This window comes from Ostrinia nubilalis, chromosome 2 (assembly GCF_963855985.1).
Source record: "Ostrinia nubilalis chromosome 2, ilOstNubi1.1, whole genome shotgun sequence".
Taxonomy (NCBI): Eukaryota; Metazoa; Arthropoda; class Insecta; order Lepidoptera; family Crambidae; genus Ostrinia; species Ostrinia nubilalis.
This window is the reverse complement of record NC_087089.1, coordinates 13,560,165-13,577,170: the sequence shown is the minus strand read 5'-3', so window position 1 is coordinate 13,577,170 and position 17,006 is coordinate 13,560,165. Positions and strand designations below refer to the sequence as shown.

Genomic DNA, 17,006 nt, shown 5'->3' with positions numbered 1-17,006 from the left:
TAGAAAGAAACCACGATTCACTAAATAACACCCCTTTATAAGAAGGCTATTATAATTCCTAATATTATTCTCTAGCCCGAAGTACTGTAAGCTGAAAGAACCTAGCCTCTCCTTAAAAAAGTTAGCCTCTGATTGAACTCTGATTTAAATTGACATTAAGGCCGAGTTGCACCACCTAAAAGCACTAACTTTAACCGGTGTTTTTTGTAAAGAGTTTGTCAAATTTTTGACGTTCGTTAAAGTTAAAGTAAGATGGTGCAACCCAGCTAGTATGGAAATTACATTTTAAACGAGTGGTCGTCCCGGGTTAAACAATTTTTGTACGAGTTAATAAGGCCCTAACAGTACACTATGATCAAAAGGTAATCAATTTACAGACCATAAAACATTTCATTCAACCGAAAATAATTATTAACTTTAACTAAAACAAGAACCCCAATAGAAGTTAAAACCGTTTAATAACATCTTTCGAATTGTACAAAAAGGTATTAGTTAATTTATTTAAAGAATTATTCGACGCTAAAGTTTGCACCCATAAAAATAAATTGTACAATATCAGAATCTAACCGCGACGCAATAACGAGTTATAATAACTTAACAAAGTGATTACTCTTAAAACATAATTAAAAGCAATGGTTCCCAAGTTGTAGCACCACCACCACCATTAATTTATATCCAAGTAGGTACATAATAAATTGTGACGCAGGCCGCTACCAATCGATCAACATGGAAAGCATTGGGAGAGGCCCTATATTCAGCAGTGGACGTCCTATGGCTGAAATTATGATGATGATGATGAATAAATTGTAAGATACGAGGAGTATCTCACTACTTTAGGTAATCTGTCTTCGTAAATTTTCTTCTTGGTAATTGATAAAGTGACCTAACTAAGTATATTCTATTCGTTATTTTGTTTGATGCATAAGTAGATTTCGATAACAGTGAAGCAGCAAATCAAACGCACAGCGTTGAATAGAGCTCTGTGATTGGTTTGTTAGTCACCCTGTGCGTCCACGCGCATTGTGAGACCTCGTAGTAATGTTTTTACCAATTATCTTTCTTTAATTTCATCATATAGATTTTGATATTTTTTACATGAAGGACTTTCGATTCCACTTTAAAATACCATTAGTATGTATGTACAAAATGGTTAACATAAACTTAGAATAAAAAAAATGCTGATCCATCAAGTTAATAGGTGTTTTCCGATGCATAGTGGATTAATTTTAATTGAACTACTATCCTCGCTACATAATACGGTCTCATAAATTGTTTTGATGAAGGAGAACAAGTTATAAGAACCGACGGCCGATGGGACAGAATGATTCAGGAACGCCAGGGACCGGCATTTGAGAATTCAACAAGGAAGGTCTGTGCAGCAGTGGACGTCCTATGGATGAAAAGATGGTGAAGGTGATAGAATATAGATACTTAATTTTGGACTTTATTTCATTGCCAGCAGTTCCCAGGCAAATGGCGTAGGTTGTAGAGACGGAGAAAAATTCTTTTTTTTTTTAACTTGATCTGACTTACTAAAGATGTATTGTAAAGATGAGTTTCTAGGGCGCAGCAGTTATAGAACTTTGTATAGGGCGACATTAATTTCATTTAAAGTGGGTTATGTCCTACAGAAGATTGGCAAACGCTGGGCTAGCAAGCAAAGCTATGTATTAACGGTACCTGCGCAGTGCTAATGAACTGCGCCTGCGCCATTTATTAACCCGTCAACTCACATGCTTTTATTAGAGACTAGCGGCCGCCCGCGACTTCGTACGCGTGGATCCCGTTTTACTCCCCTCATCTATCTTATGCGGTTTAGATATTTTCATACAAATGTTTTTTCCCGCTAACTCCCGTTCCCGTGGGAATTTTGCAATATCCTGTTGTAACTAAGCTTTAAGTTTACTAAGGTACCTGCATGCCAAATTTCAAGCGTCTAACTTAAGCGGTTTAGATTTTTCATACAAAAGGATTTTCCCGCTAATTCCCGTTCCCGTGGGAATTCCTAAGTATACAATAACCTGCCCAGGAGTATGAAGAATAATTATACCAAGTTTCGTTAAAATCCGTCGAGTAGTTTTTGTTTCTATAAGGAACATACAGACAGACAGACAGACAGACAGACAGACGGACAGACAGACAGACAAAAATTTAACTGATTGCATTTTTGGCATCAGTATCGATCACTAATCACCCCCTGATAGTTATTTTGAAAATATATTTCATGTACAGAATTGACCTCTCTACAGATTTATTATAAGTATAGATTTATTACACTAAAATATGAAATATGAATGAGGTAAGAGGTTTCTATGAAAAAGTAATTTTTTAATCAACTATTGGCAAGTCAATCTTAAATCATGTTTAAATAGTAGAACAGAATAAAGAAAAAAGTCATAAAAATGTTTTTTTCTTCTGATTAGTCTTTTAAAAAGCGTTTTTACAAGTCCGAACATATTTTTAACCCTACCACTGCTTCGGGACAATAAGAAGTGCTATTACCAGATTACCATCATGTTTTTAAAAGGGTTACAATACTTAGTAGGTATTAAAAATTCTATTTGTGGCATTATAGTGCATGTCAGACTTGTAAGACAGTGTTAAAATTAAAACGTTCTTTGTTACTATTCCCCCATTGTTATTATGGGAACTAATTATTGTTATGTAAATTTTTTCTGTGTTTTCCATCACCCTAACCGTTAGAGACATCATATCGTAACCATAATGTGTAGGACTCCAGGCTACGAGATTACCATAATTATACTCTATTATAGCCCGTACTCAGAAACCATAAATGGAATAATTACTTAATTTCTAGCCATTTTGCATAAGTTCATCCAATAAAAAAATCACCGGCCTAATCTAAGGGTAATATGTCTTACACCTGCGTAGGTACCAATATTTTTATTTTAAGTTAATGAAAGATATCACATTTAAAGTAGGTAAGAAAGAAAAAGTTAATTTCGAAACTTTCTGAAAATAAGTCGTATGAAAAAGTCACAAAATTAGTTTGCAATAGTATGTACCTACGTACGAGCTGTGGTACGAGTATGTTATCAGAATACCAAATCAACTAATTTTGTACCTTTATGAAAAATAATTAAATATTTTGTCCACAGGTTCAAAATGTTGAAGTTATTAGTTGTCGTGTGCTTCGCGTCCCAAGTCTTCGCAAACAGCGACGACCGGTTCATCAAGAAATACGCCATGATGAAGGTAAATAACAATACGTAATAGAAAGTAATTAAATTATTATTTTTTACAAAAAAATGTGTAGACAAAAATGATTCAAAAAGTTCGCAGTCGGTAGGATTCGAACCTACGCTCCCAGAGGGAATCTGATTTCTAGTCAGACGCCTTAACCGCTCGGCCACGACTGCTGTTGATGAAGTGACGAAATTTTAAAACAAGAAATAAATATTATTTTTTAATGTTATTATTTTTAGTGGAGTTGAAAGATCAGATAATATCTTTAACGCTTATTTTTAAATTTATGTTAAATATTTTGTATAATTTTAACAAGCTAATATTTTATTTGACCTAATTACTCTTTTTTACCTAATTACTCTGGTAAAATAAACTTTTTCCTTCGTAGATTTACGAAAGTTGCTTCGGTCCCGAAGTAGTGAAACAAATCCGCAAAGAAATGAAGGAGGCGTATGCAAAGTGCTCTGCACCGCCATCTGTCGAAGAACCGCCGAACCCACAGATACCGTCTATATTGCTAGGAAAACTCCCGCCGGGCTTCTCGATGGACCCGAGCACGCAAACCATCATTAAGCCGCTAGATGGCGCTATTCACAACAACCAAGAAAATGAACACAACCAAGACCAGCCAATGCCACCTCAGAAACCACCCATGGGCCCAGGAGGAGTACCATTTAATTTCAGGCCACATGCGGTAATTATTAAATAAATAAATATTATTTTATTTAAAATAAATTTTATCAAGTAAAAAAAATTCAACAATGCAATCGTGTAGGTCAGATATTTAGTACTCGTGTAAAAAATATGCCAAAGAATAAAATCAAATCAAATTTTAAAATAAAGTTATAAAATAAAAAACCAAAAAGTTATCAGATGCCTCCTGTGAGGATTGAACTCACGACCCCTGGTTTACGAGACCAGTGCTCTACCACTGAGCTAAAGAGGCGATGAGTGGAGTGGCGAAATATTAGTACGGATTCTTGAGTCATCAATTTTGTTTATTGATTAAAGTAAAATGACTATCAGTTTATTTAATTAGGACTTTATTATTATTGCTGTTTTTATAATTTTACCGGCAATTGTTTTTTACTTAGAATCTTACTTATCTAAATTACAATTAGTTTGGTAGTATTGGTACTTTAGAATATTCTGCACCCTACTACGATTTATTGAAGCATCGATTGAATTTTTTCTTTCCAATTTTTATGATTAATTTAAGGAGCAGCGTTTTTTAATAATTATTTTTAAACATTGTTGCACAAAGAAAAGTAGGTACATTGAAGAACATAAGCTCTTACTTGCTTTTCTTTTAAAAAGCATTCATCCTTCATTTTTAAAACGCCTTACTAAATCATAGGAATGTATACTTACTAAGGAAGTAAAAAAGTATAATAATTTGTTAAATAAATTATGACTACTTTTTAAAATCATCAATAAATTATTACTAGATATTTGCCTTTTCAGAACCTATCCGCGAAATCAGCCTTCCCCACCCCCTACATAATGATAAATGACCATAACTTTTATTTTTCAGAACCCCTTCGCGCAGCCAGCTGTCCCCCCCTTCATGATGAATGGGAACCCCCAATTCCGGCCGTATTCGCCCGCAGCGCCCTTCTACCAGGTGCCTTACAACCCTGGCCTGTTCTACCCCCAGGGGTTGTACAACCCCTACGCGCAACCGCAGTACCAGCAAGGTTTCTACCAGCAGCAGCCTTACTTTGGGTCTAATAGGGTGGCGGTAAGTTGATTTTAAAACGATCATGTTATTTTTTAATAAAAATTAGATTTTCGTTGTGAGTTTTTTTATTTTATTTTTTAACTAATAAAAACTAAATTAATCTGACACAATATGAAGACACCAGTAATTATTAGCCACCTTAATTTATTATGTCTGAAACTTTATCACGAACCGGTTGAGATTGGCCCTTAGTTCACTATTTTTGGCTACTTTTTTTAAAAAAATATTTTATTTGGATACGCAAAATTAAGGGGTTGTTCGTCATCTCGCACCTGTCAAACTCGCTAGCAGGCGCGAGTTGGGAAATTCCGATTTTACCTATTATTTTGTTCGTCAACTCGCACCTTTTCAAAAGTACAGTCAAATAAAAACGAATTGAAACTAAAAACTTTCAGTGTGTCGGGCATGTAGTGATCAAACTTTAAGGGATTCTTTGAATCAGTGCATTTTCGCATGTTAACCGCGCTATGGAACCACTGGGAAGGGGTATCCTTGTTCAACAATGACGTCGAAACTAAAAGACCTAGACTAATAAATGTACATTCGTTTTGTAGAATATCTGGTTTTTCTTACGTTGTAAAATAACTGAAAAGAAGTGAAAATGACATATTTTTTCTACTTAAATCCATTCTTACTCCTTTAAAATGAAATAAATAAATAAATATCCTTAAACATTTTACGCTACTCTTCTAGTCCCAAACTAAGCATTTCAAAGTAAAAAAAACAACGGATATTTAAACATATTTTTTTCTCTTCTACCAAGAGATAATTTTATTTACCTATTCAAATTCAAATTATTTGTTTGCAATAAATAGCCTTTTATTAGGAATTATTTGTACTAGTTCCTTACTTATTAAATTAGCGTTTTGTAAGAAGAATTTTACGAAAATTGATTATTTCCATACTAACATTTTTTGTGAATTTTTAAGGAACCACAAATTCAAATTTTATTAAATTTTGTGGGTAGATTTAAACAACATTGTCCTAACCCTAACCCAAACTTGTCATCTAATAATAAATTATGGCAACTATTTCCTCATAGTTTGAAAATGTAATGCAAAAATGTATATGTTTTACAAAACTTTGAAGAGCAGATATCTCGAAAACTATACAAGATATACAAAAACTTGACTTACAAATTAAATTAATTTTAATTCTCTAGAAGTATTCATATCGCTAGGATGCTTGGTTTTTTATTTAGATAGTTTTTGACATATAAGCGAAAAACCCAAAAATGGGACCTTCAAAGGCTGCGGTGGAGAACTTTTGATAATGTTCATCCCCTAACTAGCTAATCCAAACAAAGTTACAATGTTAAAAATTATGTTCCAAGCATTTCCCTCTGTACATTTTCATTGCCTGGCCATTTTTTATGTTAAAAGAATACGAATGTATTATTTCAGAAGCTAAATTTATAAGATTTGATGTTCTCTAGTTCAAGCTTGAACTATTTTTTTAGGATTGTTTGTTAAAGCTGTACAATGTAAATTGTTAGTTAATTGTAAAATTGGTAATAATAATTGTTGTTCTTCATTTGACACTTTCTTTGGTATATTTAGGTGGCATTTAAAAGAACGCGAATTAATATATTTGAAGCCTTTTAATCCCGTGGCTTAGTTATAAAATCTGAGGTTAGATGCCGTGGCAAAAAAAAATATCTGCGGCTTGACTTATTATAATTCGCAATTACTAAATAGCTAGAAATCTAGCTTTGTTTTTAAATATACCTACTTAAATATTAGTAGACAGTTTACATACTAGGTATTAGGTATCCTCAGGACATTGTGATATCCTACTTCCTACTAATATTATAAATGCGAAAGTTTGGATGATGTCATGATGTCTGAATGTTTGTTACTCTTTCATGCAAAAACTACTGAACGGATTTTGTTCAAAATTTACAGTATTATTGTTTATAACCCAGATTAACATATAGGCTATAATTTATGACGATATGTGACCAACTAAATTTCAATAAATAAATAAGACGTGGGTAAAAAGCGCCATCTATCGTCACTGGTTAAAATCTACAGCGCTGGACAAAAAATTTGACGTTTGTAAATTATTCATGCGGGGGAAGCCGTGAAACTCCATCTATCATCATCATTAGTAATTAAACGAGGTCCACGCGGCCGCTAGTTGTTGATAATTTGTTTCTTCCCGATTTATATTTATTAGCATGTTGATTTAGAATATAAACCTATCTGAAAAGTACATTTTGTTTTATTACACTAGTTTACAAAAAAAAAGTTTTTCTTTTACCCAAAGATAATTCATATTGGATGTGTTTTCTACCAGTTCCCTTATTAAAAAAATATATGTCTCATATTTTTATCACGTCAAGTTTTTGAGATATCCACATTAACCTAAGTAAGCTGTCTTGTTAGCCGTGTCAGAGTTTCTAATTTATTTTAATTGCGTTTAAGTATTATTTAAACATTTTCACTTGTTTTAAAATATCACTAAGGCAGTGTAAATTAAGCCCAAATAACTTTTGCTGAGTTTGTGGTCAAATTATATTGTCAAAAAAGAAAAGACCAATCACTAAGGCCGTAAAACGGGCCTATTTCTATTACTTTTAAATCTCGGTAACAAACCTGATAAAAAATGTGTTCCTGGTGTAGTGTGCGAAAATTTGAGAAGTATATTATTGCACTAGGCTGCAGAAAAAAGAAAACATATACGATTCGGCACCCCAATGTCATGGAGAGAACCAACAAATCAAACTAATGACTGTTACTAATGCCTCACTAAAACTACAGGTTTTAACAACAAAAACCAAGAACATACAATATCCAGATGTTGCATCAGTCACAAAACCTGTGCTACAATCTGAAGGAGTTCTTTATCCGTCATTACCCAGCAATCCAGCAAGGGAAAGATGCTTGGTATTAATTTAAAGCAGTAGTGAAAAGTTTCCTGGGAAACTATTTTATCTGAGAATTATGCAGAAATTATTTCCAAATTATTGAGGAATTACCAAAGAATGGGTGTGATTAAGTCGTTAAAAATTCATTTTTACATTATCACCTGGATTTTTTTCTTGAGCACCTGGGAAGCGTGAGTGTTGAGCATGGCGAAAGTTTTCACCAGGATTAGAAGGATTTGAGGAAAGATATCAAGGAATTTGGTATAAAAATATATTAGCGGATTGCTGCTGGTCTATAATAAGGGAAACTGATACTAATCAGTATAAAAGAAGGAGTAACACGACTCATTTTTGATTGTTTTTAGAGATAGATTTATAAAAATGATAAAAATTAATATAATCAATGTTTACAAAATTTGACGTCCTAAATTTTTTCTAAGTTCAGTTTTTAAGTAAGGGTTAATAACTCTACCGATACATATCAGTTTCATCTCTGGGTAAAAAACCTTGTAAACTAGTGTTATTAAACTCAACTCATTGCAAGTGGCTTACACATTCCTTTAAGTCATTTATTAAAACATTTTTGTAGATGACTATACATAAACACGTCAGATTTCAAAAAGGTGCGAGTTGATGACATAAATAACAGAAGGTGCCAACTAGCATCTTTAGAGGTGCGAGATGACGAATAACTCAAATTAAGCGCCAAAGTGTGCAAAATTCAAGAGTCAGAGTCAGAGTCTCAACTCAGCATTAGTCGTGTCAGAGAGGTGCTGATTTTCAGTCGGTGACTTTTAAGACATTGGGGGCACAGCCCGTGATAAAAATCTAAAATTCAATAGATGTAGGTTCTTCGACTTCTAACTTTATCGATGTGCAAATAAAGATCGTTTGCTTTGAAACAGCGTGATATGGACCTCCGTGAGCGCCTCGACGTCATCTCCCGCGGGCCAGCCGGCACACGCGTGAAGAACATCACGTGCGTGATGCAGGAGCTCGGCTACGTGGACCACAGCCTCGAGCCCAACTACGAGCAGATCACGCAGCGGATCAGCGACCTGCCGGTGTCTTCAGAACTCAAGGGCGACATCCAGGACGGGCTGCAGTTCTGCAGGAAGTTCTCTGTAAGTAGACGTGATCCTCGAGCTAGCTACATCACGTACGTGATGCAGGAGCTCGGCTACGTGAATCACAGCCTCGAGCCCGACTACGAATCACGCAGAGGATTAGCGACCTGCCGGTATCTTCGGAACTCAGGGGCGACATCCAGGACGGGCTGCAGATCTGCAGGAAGTTCTCTGTGAGTAGAAGTGATCCACGCTAGCTACATCACGTGCGTGATGCAGGAGCTCGGCTACGTGAACCACAACTACGAGCAGATCACGCAGCGGATCAGCGACCTGCCGGTGTCTTCCGAACTGAAAGGCGACATCCAGGACGGGTTGCAGTTCTGCAGGAAGTTCTCTGTAAGTAGACGTGATCTAGAACATCACGTGCGTGATGCAGGAGCTCGGCTACGTGGACCACAGCCTCGAGCCCAACTACGAGCAGATCACGCAGCGGATCAGCGACCTGCCGGTGTCTTCGGAACTGAAAGGCGACATCCAGGACGGGCTGCAGTTCTGCAGGAAGTTCTCTGTGAGTAGAAGTGATCCACGAGCTAGCTACATCACGTGCGTGATGCAGGAGCTCGGCTACGTGAATCACAGCCTCGAGCCCGACTACGAATCACGCCGCGGATCAGCGACCTGCCGGTGTCTTCGGAACTCAAGGGTGACATCCAGGACGGGCTGCAGTTCTGCAGGAAGTTCTCTGTAAGTAGACGTGATCCTCGAGCTAGCTACATCACGTGCGTGATGCAGGAGCTCGGCTACGTGGACCACAGCCTCGAGCCCAACTACGAGCAGATCACGCAGCGGATCAGCGACCTGCCCGTGTCTTCCGAACTCAAGGGCGACATCCAGGACGGGCTGCAGTTCTGCAGAAAGTTCTCTGTAAGTAGACGTGATATCCACGAGCTAGCTACATCACGTGCGTGATGCAGGAGCTCGGCTACGTGGACCACAGCCTCGAGCCCAACTACGAGCAGATCACGCAGCGGATCAGCGACCTGCCGGTGTCTTCCGAGCTGAAGGGCGACATCCAGGACGGGCTGCAGTTCTGCAGGAAGTTCTCTGTGAGTAGAAGTGATCCACGAGCTAGCTACATCACGTGCGTGATGCAGGAGCTCGGCTACGTGGACCACAGCCTTGAGCCCAATTATGAGCAGATCACGCAGCGGATCAGCGACCTGCCGGTATCTTCGGAACTCAGGGGCGACATCCAGGACGGGCTGCAGTTCTGCAGAAAGTTCTCTGTAAGTAGACGTGATATCCACGAGCTAGCTACATCACGTGCGTGATGCAGGAGCTCGGCTACGTGTACCACAACTATGAGCAGATCACGCAGCGGATCAGCGACCTGCCGGTGTCTTCGGAACTCAAGGGCGACATCCAGGAATTCCAGGACGGGCTGCAGTTCTGCAGGAAGTTCTCTGTAATTAGACGTGATCTAGAACATCACGTGCGTGATGCAGGAGCTCGGCTACGTAGACCACAGCCTCGAGCCCAACTACGAGCAGATCACGCAGCGGATCAGCGACCCGCCGGTGTATGTTTGTCCGTTGTCAGGACTGGCTGCAGTTCTGCAGGAAGTTCTCTGTAAGTAGACGTGATATCCACGAGCTAGCTACATGAGTGTGTGATGCAGGAGCTCGGCTACGTGAACCACAACTACGAGCAGATCACGCAGCGGATCAGCGACCTGCCGGTGTCTTCGGAACTGAAGGGCGACATCCAGGACGGGCTGCAGTTCTGCAGGAAGTTCTCTGTGAGTAGAAGTGATCCACGATCTAGCTACGTCACGTGCGTGATGCAGGAGCTCGGCCACGTGAACCTCGTGCCCAACTACGAGCAGATCACGCAGCGGATCAGCGACCTGCCGGTGTCTTCGGAACTCAAGGGCGACATCCAGGACGGGCTGCAGTTTTGCAGGAAGTTCTCTGTAAGTTTACGTACACGTAGTCTCTGATCTCTCGTTTCGCGTCAAGAACATCACGTGTGTGATACATCAGAGGGCCCTCAGCCAACTGATCATCAGTTATTGTCAGTCTTTAAAACTGAAGGGATAGTTTAGGAAAAGAGAGTTTGGGAGTGCAAGTTTTCGGTACTCAAGCATAATTTTAGGTTGAATTTTGGTTTAGTTTGGTAATCAACTGTCAGTAAATCAACAGTTCAAACTGTTGATTTTTGTAGTGTTGTTTCTGATGCTAAATAAATTGATTTTTGCAGCAATGCGTGCCAGACGTGAAGCGTGATATGGCGCCGTTGTCACAGGAGCTGATCAAGCCGATGTTCTTCTTCCGATGCTATAAGGTAAAGTAAAACTGGTAACTCAAATTCACCAACTATGCAGATATTGTAGGTACCTTCATTATCTACTAGATAGATACAGATAAGCTCTATATAACAATTTTGTATTTCAGCACAAGAAGCTGGAGGCGTGTATCATGAAAGACATCCGCGAAAGATTCACCACTGAGGAGGAGCTGGACACTGACACCGATTTTAGGTAAGTATCTCTAAATTAAATTCCTTCTTATTTCTGCTGTCCAACTGTTTAGTCAATTCAAACGAGAATGGTCTAGTTAGCAACCTTTGATTTCAATGGTTCTTTTGTCTCTTCATTTATTTATCAGTTAACATACTTAGAAGATTAATTTAGACTTGTAATCTTGTAGCCTTTGGGAAAACTGATGTTAAGCATTGGTTTTACCTATGTTATAGTTATATGGATTGCTACGACTCGTAGCATAAGGTACTTAAAAGTCTCAAATAGACAAACATAGGTAAGGTTAGGTGACTTTGATTTTATGCACATTTGACCCTTATGCTGGTTTGACTTTTTGAGAGTTTGACTTATGCAAACTAGTCTATTTTAATCAAAGATGTGCAACGTAGTGGTGCTAATTTGCATCAGAAAATAGCTGTACTGTCATGTCGTCCTTAAAATTCTAGATTAAATAAGCAGTAAAAAACTAATTGGAACAGCTTCCACAGGTCCCTCTCGCGGTCCGCCCGATCCCTCCGCGACGATCCCCTCAGCGACCCCCGGTTCGAGGCCCTAGACGAGATGGCGGTCTACCTCTACGACTACCTGAGCGGAGGGAGCGGACTGGACTTCGACCTGTATATGTAGATTAAGGAAGAGGGGTTCCCTTCCCAATGTTTTTGAACTAGCTGGCCCGGCGAAGTTGTACGTTGTTCATCAGATAATTTAGGGTTCACATCGCCGCGCGCCGCCCGCTCGCGTCGATTTCATGCTCTGTAGGATTCAAATGGTGGAAGATTTTTTCAAATTGGTCCAGTAGATTTGGAGCCTATTCAAATCAAAATACATACAAACAAATAATTAGTTTCCGCATTATGATATTAGTTTGTTTTCTCTTTATAATAATAATAGTTTGATTAGTTTTTGGTAAGACAAGAGTCAAGACATCAGTATGACTTGCTTGATTCACAAAGAAGCTTACGTGGTGCATCTATGATTGGGTAGGCAATCTTGAGGGCATATAAAGCGTAACAGTTGCACTGCTATAATAGCTCTTATGTATGAGAATAAAGACAATTTCAACGTCAAGATGTTACGTCTAATGTGCTATTTATGAAGCTCTACTTATTGAAATATGTTGTAACTTTATTTATTAGAATTTAAAAAGAAGGATTATCAAAAATGTTTTAAAAAATTATTGAATGGGCGCTATAAAGGTTGGGAACCCCTGCTTGAGACTGACTTTAATTTTCAATTTAATTTTGTATAGGTATTGATAATACATGAGTTTGATAGAGATGTTTAAATTTACGATCTTTTTGTTCGTAAACGAGACGTTTCAAAAAATAACTTGTATAAACTTTGCATTTACTTTTAATTTTATTGTGTCACAAAGTGACTTCAAGCTCAATTATCAAATAAAATTCAACCATTCAATCACTGGCTTGAATCAGTTGAATTCTCTAATACCGGGGATAAATTTTCTAAGGCCTTTTAAAAGGTCTATTGAAATAATACGTAGTCGTAGACATAAACTATGTTCAAATCAAATTGCAAGTTTATTTATTTACTAAAACTTGCTTTCGTACTTTTCAGCCAGTAGAAAAAGGTCAATATTTTTCGTGTTTAGAATAGTTTCTTATTTCAACCAGGTTTTTAGTAACTAATGGTCTTTCAATACGACAAGCTTGCCATTCGTTGCATTTAATCCTATTTTTCGGGGTATAGCGGTTAGAAATTTCAGGGAAACTTGCTGCATTGAATCATGAACATGTATTTATTTTATTTATGTACCTAATTGCATTTATGACTGAGAGAAGTCTAGGTTAAGTTCTCCATTTGCTTCTGGTAAATTACGGAGGGTCGTGCTCCTGCAGTGGAGAATAATTCCCGTTTTCACCATCAATCCCTTATTTTTAAGTGACCTCTATGGTAACACTTAACAGGAATTTTTCATAGGGGTCACTTAAAAATTAGGGATTGATGGTGAAAACGGACATAAATGACCTAAATGATGAAAATATTCAACGATTTCAGTTATGCTAAGTACAAAATGTACTTTTTTGTTTGTAACACTGTTGTAATGATATTCAATAACTACTTAATTAACAATGTTAATTTACAAGGCTAAGTAGGTAACAACAAATATTTAAATTAGCTTTTTCACTGAACATAAGTATTTTTTACGAAATATGTATTTGTGACGCACGTACCTAACATATATTTTTACATCTTTGTTTGCGTTTTGAAAACAATTATGTTTGTTTAACTGTTTAAATACGTGAGAAATACCTTTTACGAGATAATACACGGTTTTTTATGTCAGTATTTTAGTATAAATTAACGTCATGTCAATTTTTTAAGGTCGGAATAGAGTTGTGTTATTGTGAAATGTTCACTTTTTCATGCATAGCTTGAGTGTGTGATCATCCTTCGATTTGCTAGCATTTGACTCTAACATAAAGGTACAGTTACACTTCGTTACCAGCACGAAAGCATGCCACTATTGAGCATTGCTACACACCTAGTAGCAATTAGCATGTGTGTCGAAACATTGCTAATAATAAGCATGCTCATTTTGAGTTGTTCGAGCACGCTTGTTTCACGCTAATAAGCATGAAATTCTATGAGCATGAGTGTAACTGTACCTAAAGACATGCTTGTCGAAGAGAATGACATAGTTCTGATTTATTCTTCCGAATATGGGCTAAATTATCGTTATTTAACCCTTAAAATGATTCATGTAGCAAGTACAGTTCTTGTCCAAAAAGCTTCCAATGACGGAAGCTTTAGCGATGACAGCTTTTAAATTAGGTTGTATAATTAATTTATAGACGTAATTGTATAAACTGCCTAATGAGATTACACATGTAATTGAATGCATTTATTACGGAATAATTACTTTAAGTAATGCCTAGATATAAGCTTAATTTAAGTTTTTACACTGTAAGCAATTAGATTTATTGAATAAAAATAAAAAAACAATCTGTGTTTCATTATAATTTTCAGCAAAATATTATCCAAACGAATAATAATACTCTCTATCTATTTGTAGGAGAGATGTAAAAAATCCCCTGATCGAAACTTAATATTCTCAAAAATCTATAGTTTTTTTCCAAATCATAGGAAAATGTCGGGAATTTTGATAATATTTCCTGAACTTCTCATCTACACAATCCCAACTAATATTATAAATGCGAAAGTAACTCTGTCTGTCTGTCTGTCTGTTACGCTTTCCCGCTTAAACCTCGCAACCGATTTTGATGAAATTTGGCATAGAGATAGTTTGAGTCCCGGGAAAGAACATAGGATAGTTTTTATCCCGGTTTTTGAAACAGGGACGCGCGCGATAAAGTTTTTCAGTGACAGACAAAATTCCACGCGGGCGAAGCCGCGGGCGGAAAGCTAGTGCTCTATATTTCTCTCTTTCCAGCTACTTTGAGTAATCATTAGTGTTCATATTTTTCAAAACACCTACAACATCCAGACAAACAGTAGTACCAAAATAAAAAAATCAAAATCAAAAATATTTATTCAGTTTAGACCACAAGTGGCACTTATGAACGTCAATAGAAAATAATAAAAAAAAGAAAAGGTAGCCCTTACCTACACTAATTTCGTTATTGATTTCACTACTCGTTTCCCAGTAGCCAATATTGTTTCTTAAATATTAAAAACAGGCAAAGGGCACTAAAGGTGAGTGCCTATCAAAGCGCACGTCATACCGGCAATTTTCTTGTCTCCGTGAGTCTAAAGTTCACCATGTAATTAAGAACGATTCTGGCGTGTACAGAATATTAGATTAAGTGCTTACACTCTGCGGTTGTGGGTACGGAATAGAAATCAATGTTTCAAAGCGAAAATTTTTGAATTTGACTCATTGAGAAGTGAAAAATCACTTCTCCTCTTTTTGAAGTTGAGAATAAGTATTTCGGGTTCCTTGATTAAAAAATTATCTGGATTTTTACTAAAGATAACTAAATTATCTATACTTATAATAAATCTGTAGAGAGGTCAATTCTGTACATGAAATATATTTTCAAAATAATTATCAGGGGGTGATTAGTGATCGATACTGATGCCAAAAATGCAATCAGTAAAATTTTTGTCTGTCTGTCTGTCTGTCTGTCTGTCTGTCTGTATGTTCCTTATAGAAACAAAAACTACTCGACGGATTTTAACGAAACTTGGTACAATTATTCTTCATACTCCTGGGCAGGTTATAGGATACTTAGGAATTCCCACGGGAACGGGAATTAGCGGGAAAATCCTTTTGTATGTAAAATCTAAACCGCTTAAATTAGACGCTTGAAATTTGGCATGTAGGTACCTTAGTAAACTTAGAGCTTAGTTACAACAAGGAATTCCCGAAATTCCCACGGAAACGGTAACAAGAGGGAAAATCCTTTTGTATGAAAAATCTAAACCGCTTAAGTTAGACGCTTGAAATTTGGCATGCAGGTACCTTAGTAAACTTAAAGCTTAGTTATAACAGGATATTGCACAATTCTTACGGGAACGGGAGTTAGCGGGAAAAAACATTTGTATGAAAAAATCTAAGCCACGTAAGATAGACGCTTGAAATTTGGCATGCAGGTACCTTAGTAAATTTAAAGCTTAGTTACAACAGGATATCGCAAAATTCTCACGGGAACGGGAGTTAGCGGGAAAAAACATTTGTATGAAAAAATCTAAACCGCGTAAGATAGATGAAGGGGGTAAAACGGGATCCACGCGTACGAAGTCGCGGGCGGCCGCTAGTTTGAAATATTTTCGTAACAGAACCTAATTTCGGTTGGATTATTATAAGCCTAACAAAAAAAATAAAAAAAGGAGAGTATAGTCAATCGATATGTTCGAATATTCATACTTCACAGAATTTCACATAAAATCAACATATTTACAAATTCTTTTAAAATCCCACAATGTAACGATCGAACAGAAAAAACACATCTGTTTGTGAAATTCAAAACCCTTTTGTTGGGACGAACATTTCGAAGAAAGGGTCCGTTTATTTTTTGCTAAAATGTAACAATAAAAAGCCGTGGACGTTATTTTTGTACAAAACTTTCTCCGCACTTTATTTAAATGCAAACCCTAAATTTTGGCGAAAAAATCTGTACCTGATCCTTTTTTCTTGCTCTCCTTTTGTGGGAAATTGGACCAGTTCTATGTGTAACGACGAAGTACCTACCGTTTGCTGTACTTTATTTTTGTTTTAAATGGACTCATTTATTTTTGAAAGACATTGATAAGACCTCAAGAACTGTTTGAATCTGAGAATGTTCCTGTTCTGTTGAAAATAACAACAATAAACAATAGAAAGAAAGCGTTACTAATAAATAACAATAACAGTAAAAGTAACATGTTATTGTAACCGTCAATGCGTTTAGGATGGGGTTTTATAATGGGCATTACGGTGTTTAACCAGGCATTTATGTCTGGAGTCTGGACATGGTTATAAAATAGAATTTATTGAACGTTTATCACAACCTAGTTATCGATTTGTGTCTGAAACCATCATAAACTTTATAGACCGGTGTCATTGTCATTACCTAGATTTACAGACGACGTGGGATGGCACATCATGCTATTTTCCTA

General features: G+C 37.0%; 1 protein-coding gene and 2 non-coding genes across 4 annotated transcripts in view; 1 reads left to right on the top strand and 2 right to left on the bottom strand.

Annotated features, from left to right (window-relative positions):
* LOC135084450 (uncharacterized) overlaps window positions 1-14,390 on the top strand; it is a 44,779-nt gene extending 30,389 nt beyond the window's left edge. The window contains exons 2-8 of one of the 2 annotated variants that reach the window (XM_063979238.1): window positions 3,120-3,216; window positions 3,596-3,901; window positions 4,742-4,948; window positions 8,723-8,941; window positions 11,147-11,230; window positions 11,341-11,426; window positions 11,915-14,390. In XM_063979238.1, coding sequence (XP_063835308.1) covers window positions 3,120-3,216; window positions 3,596-3,901; window positions 4,742-4,948; window positions 8,723-8,941; window positions 11,147-11,230; window positions 11,341-11,426; window positions 11,915-12,053 — 1,138 coding nt within the window. In that variant the 3' untranslated portion in view covers window positions 12,054-14,390. Of the gene's footprint in view, window positions 1-3,119; window positions 3,217-3,595; window positions 3,902-4,741; window positions 4,949-8,722; window positions 8,942-11,146; window positions 11,231-11,340; window positions 11,427-11,905 lie in introns of both variants that reach the window. The other variant, XM_063979235.1, reaches the window with a different exon arrangement.
* On the bottom strand, window positions 3,299-3,380 carry Trnas-aga (transfer RNA serine (anticodon AGA)). Its single transcript has one exon. It is a non-coding gene; the product is annotated as a tRNA-Ser (tRNA).
* On the bottom strand, window positions 4,082-4,153 carry Trnat-cgu (transfer RNA threonine (anticodon CGU)). The gene has a single exon. It is a non-coding gene; the product is annotated as a tRNA-Thr (tRNA).
* Window positions 14,391-17,006: the final 2,616 nt, after the last annotated feature.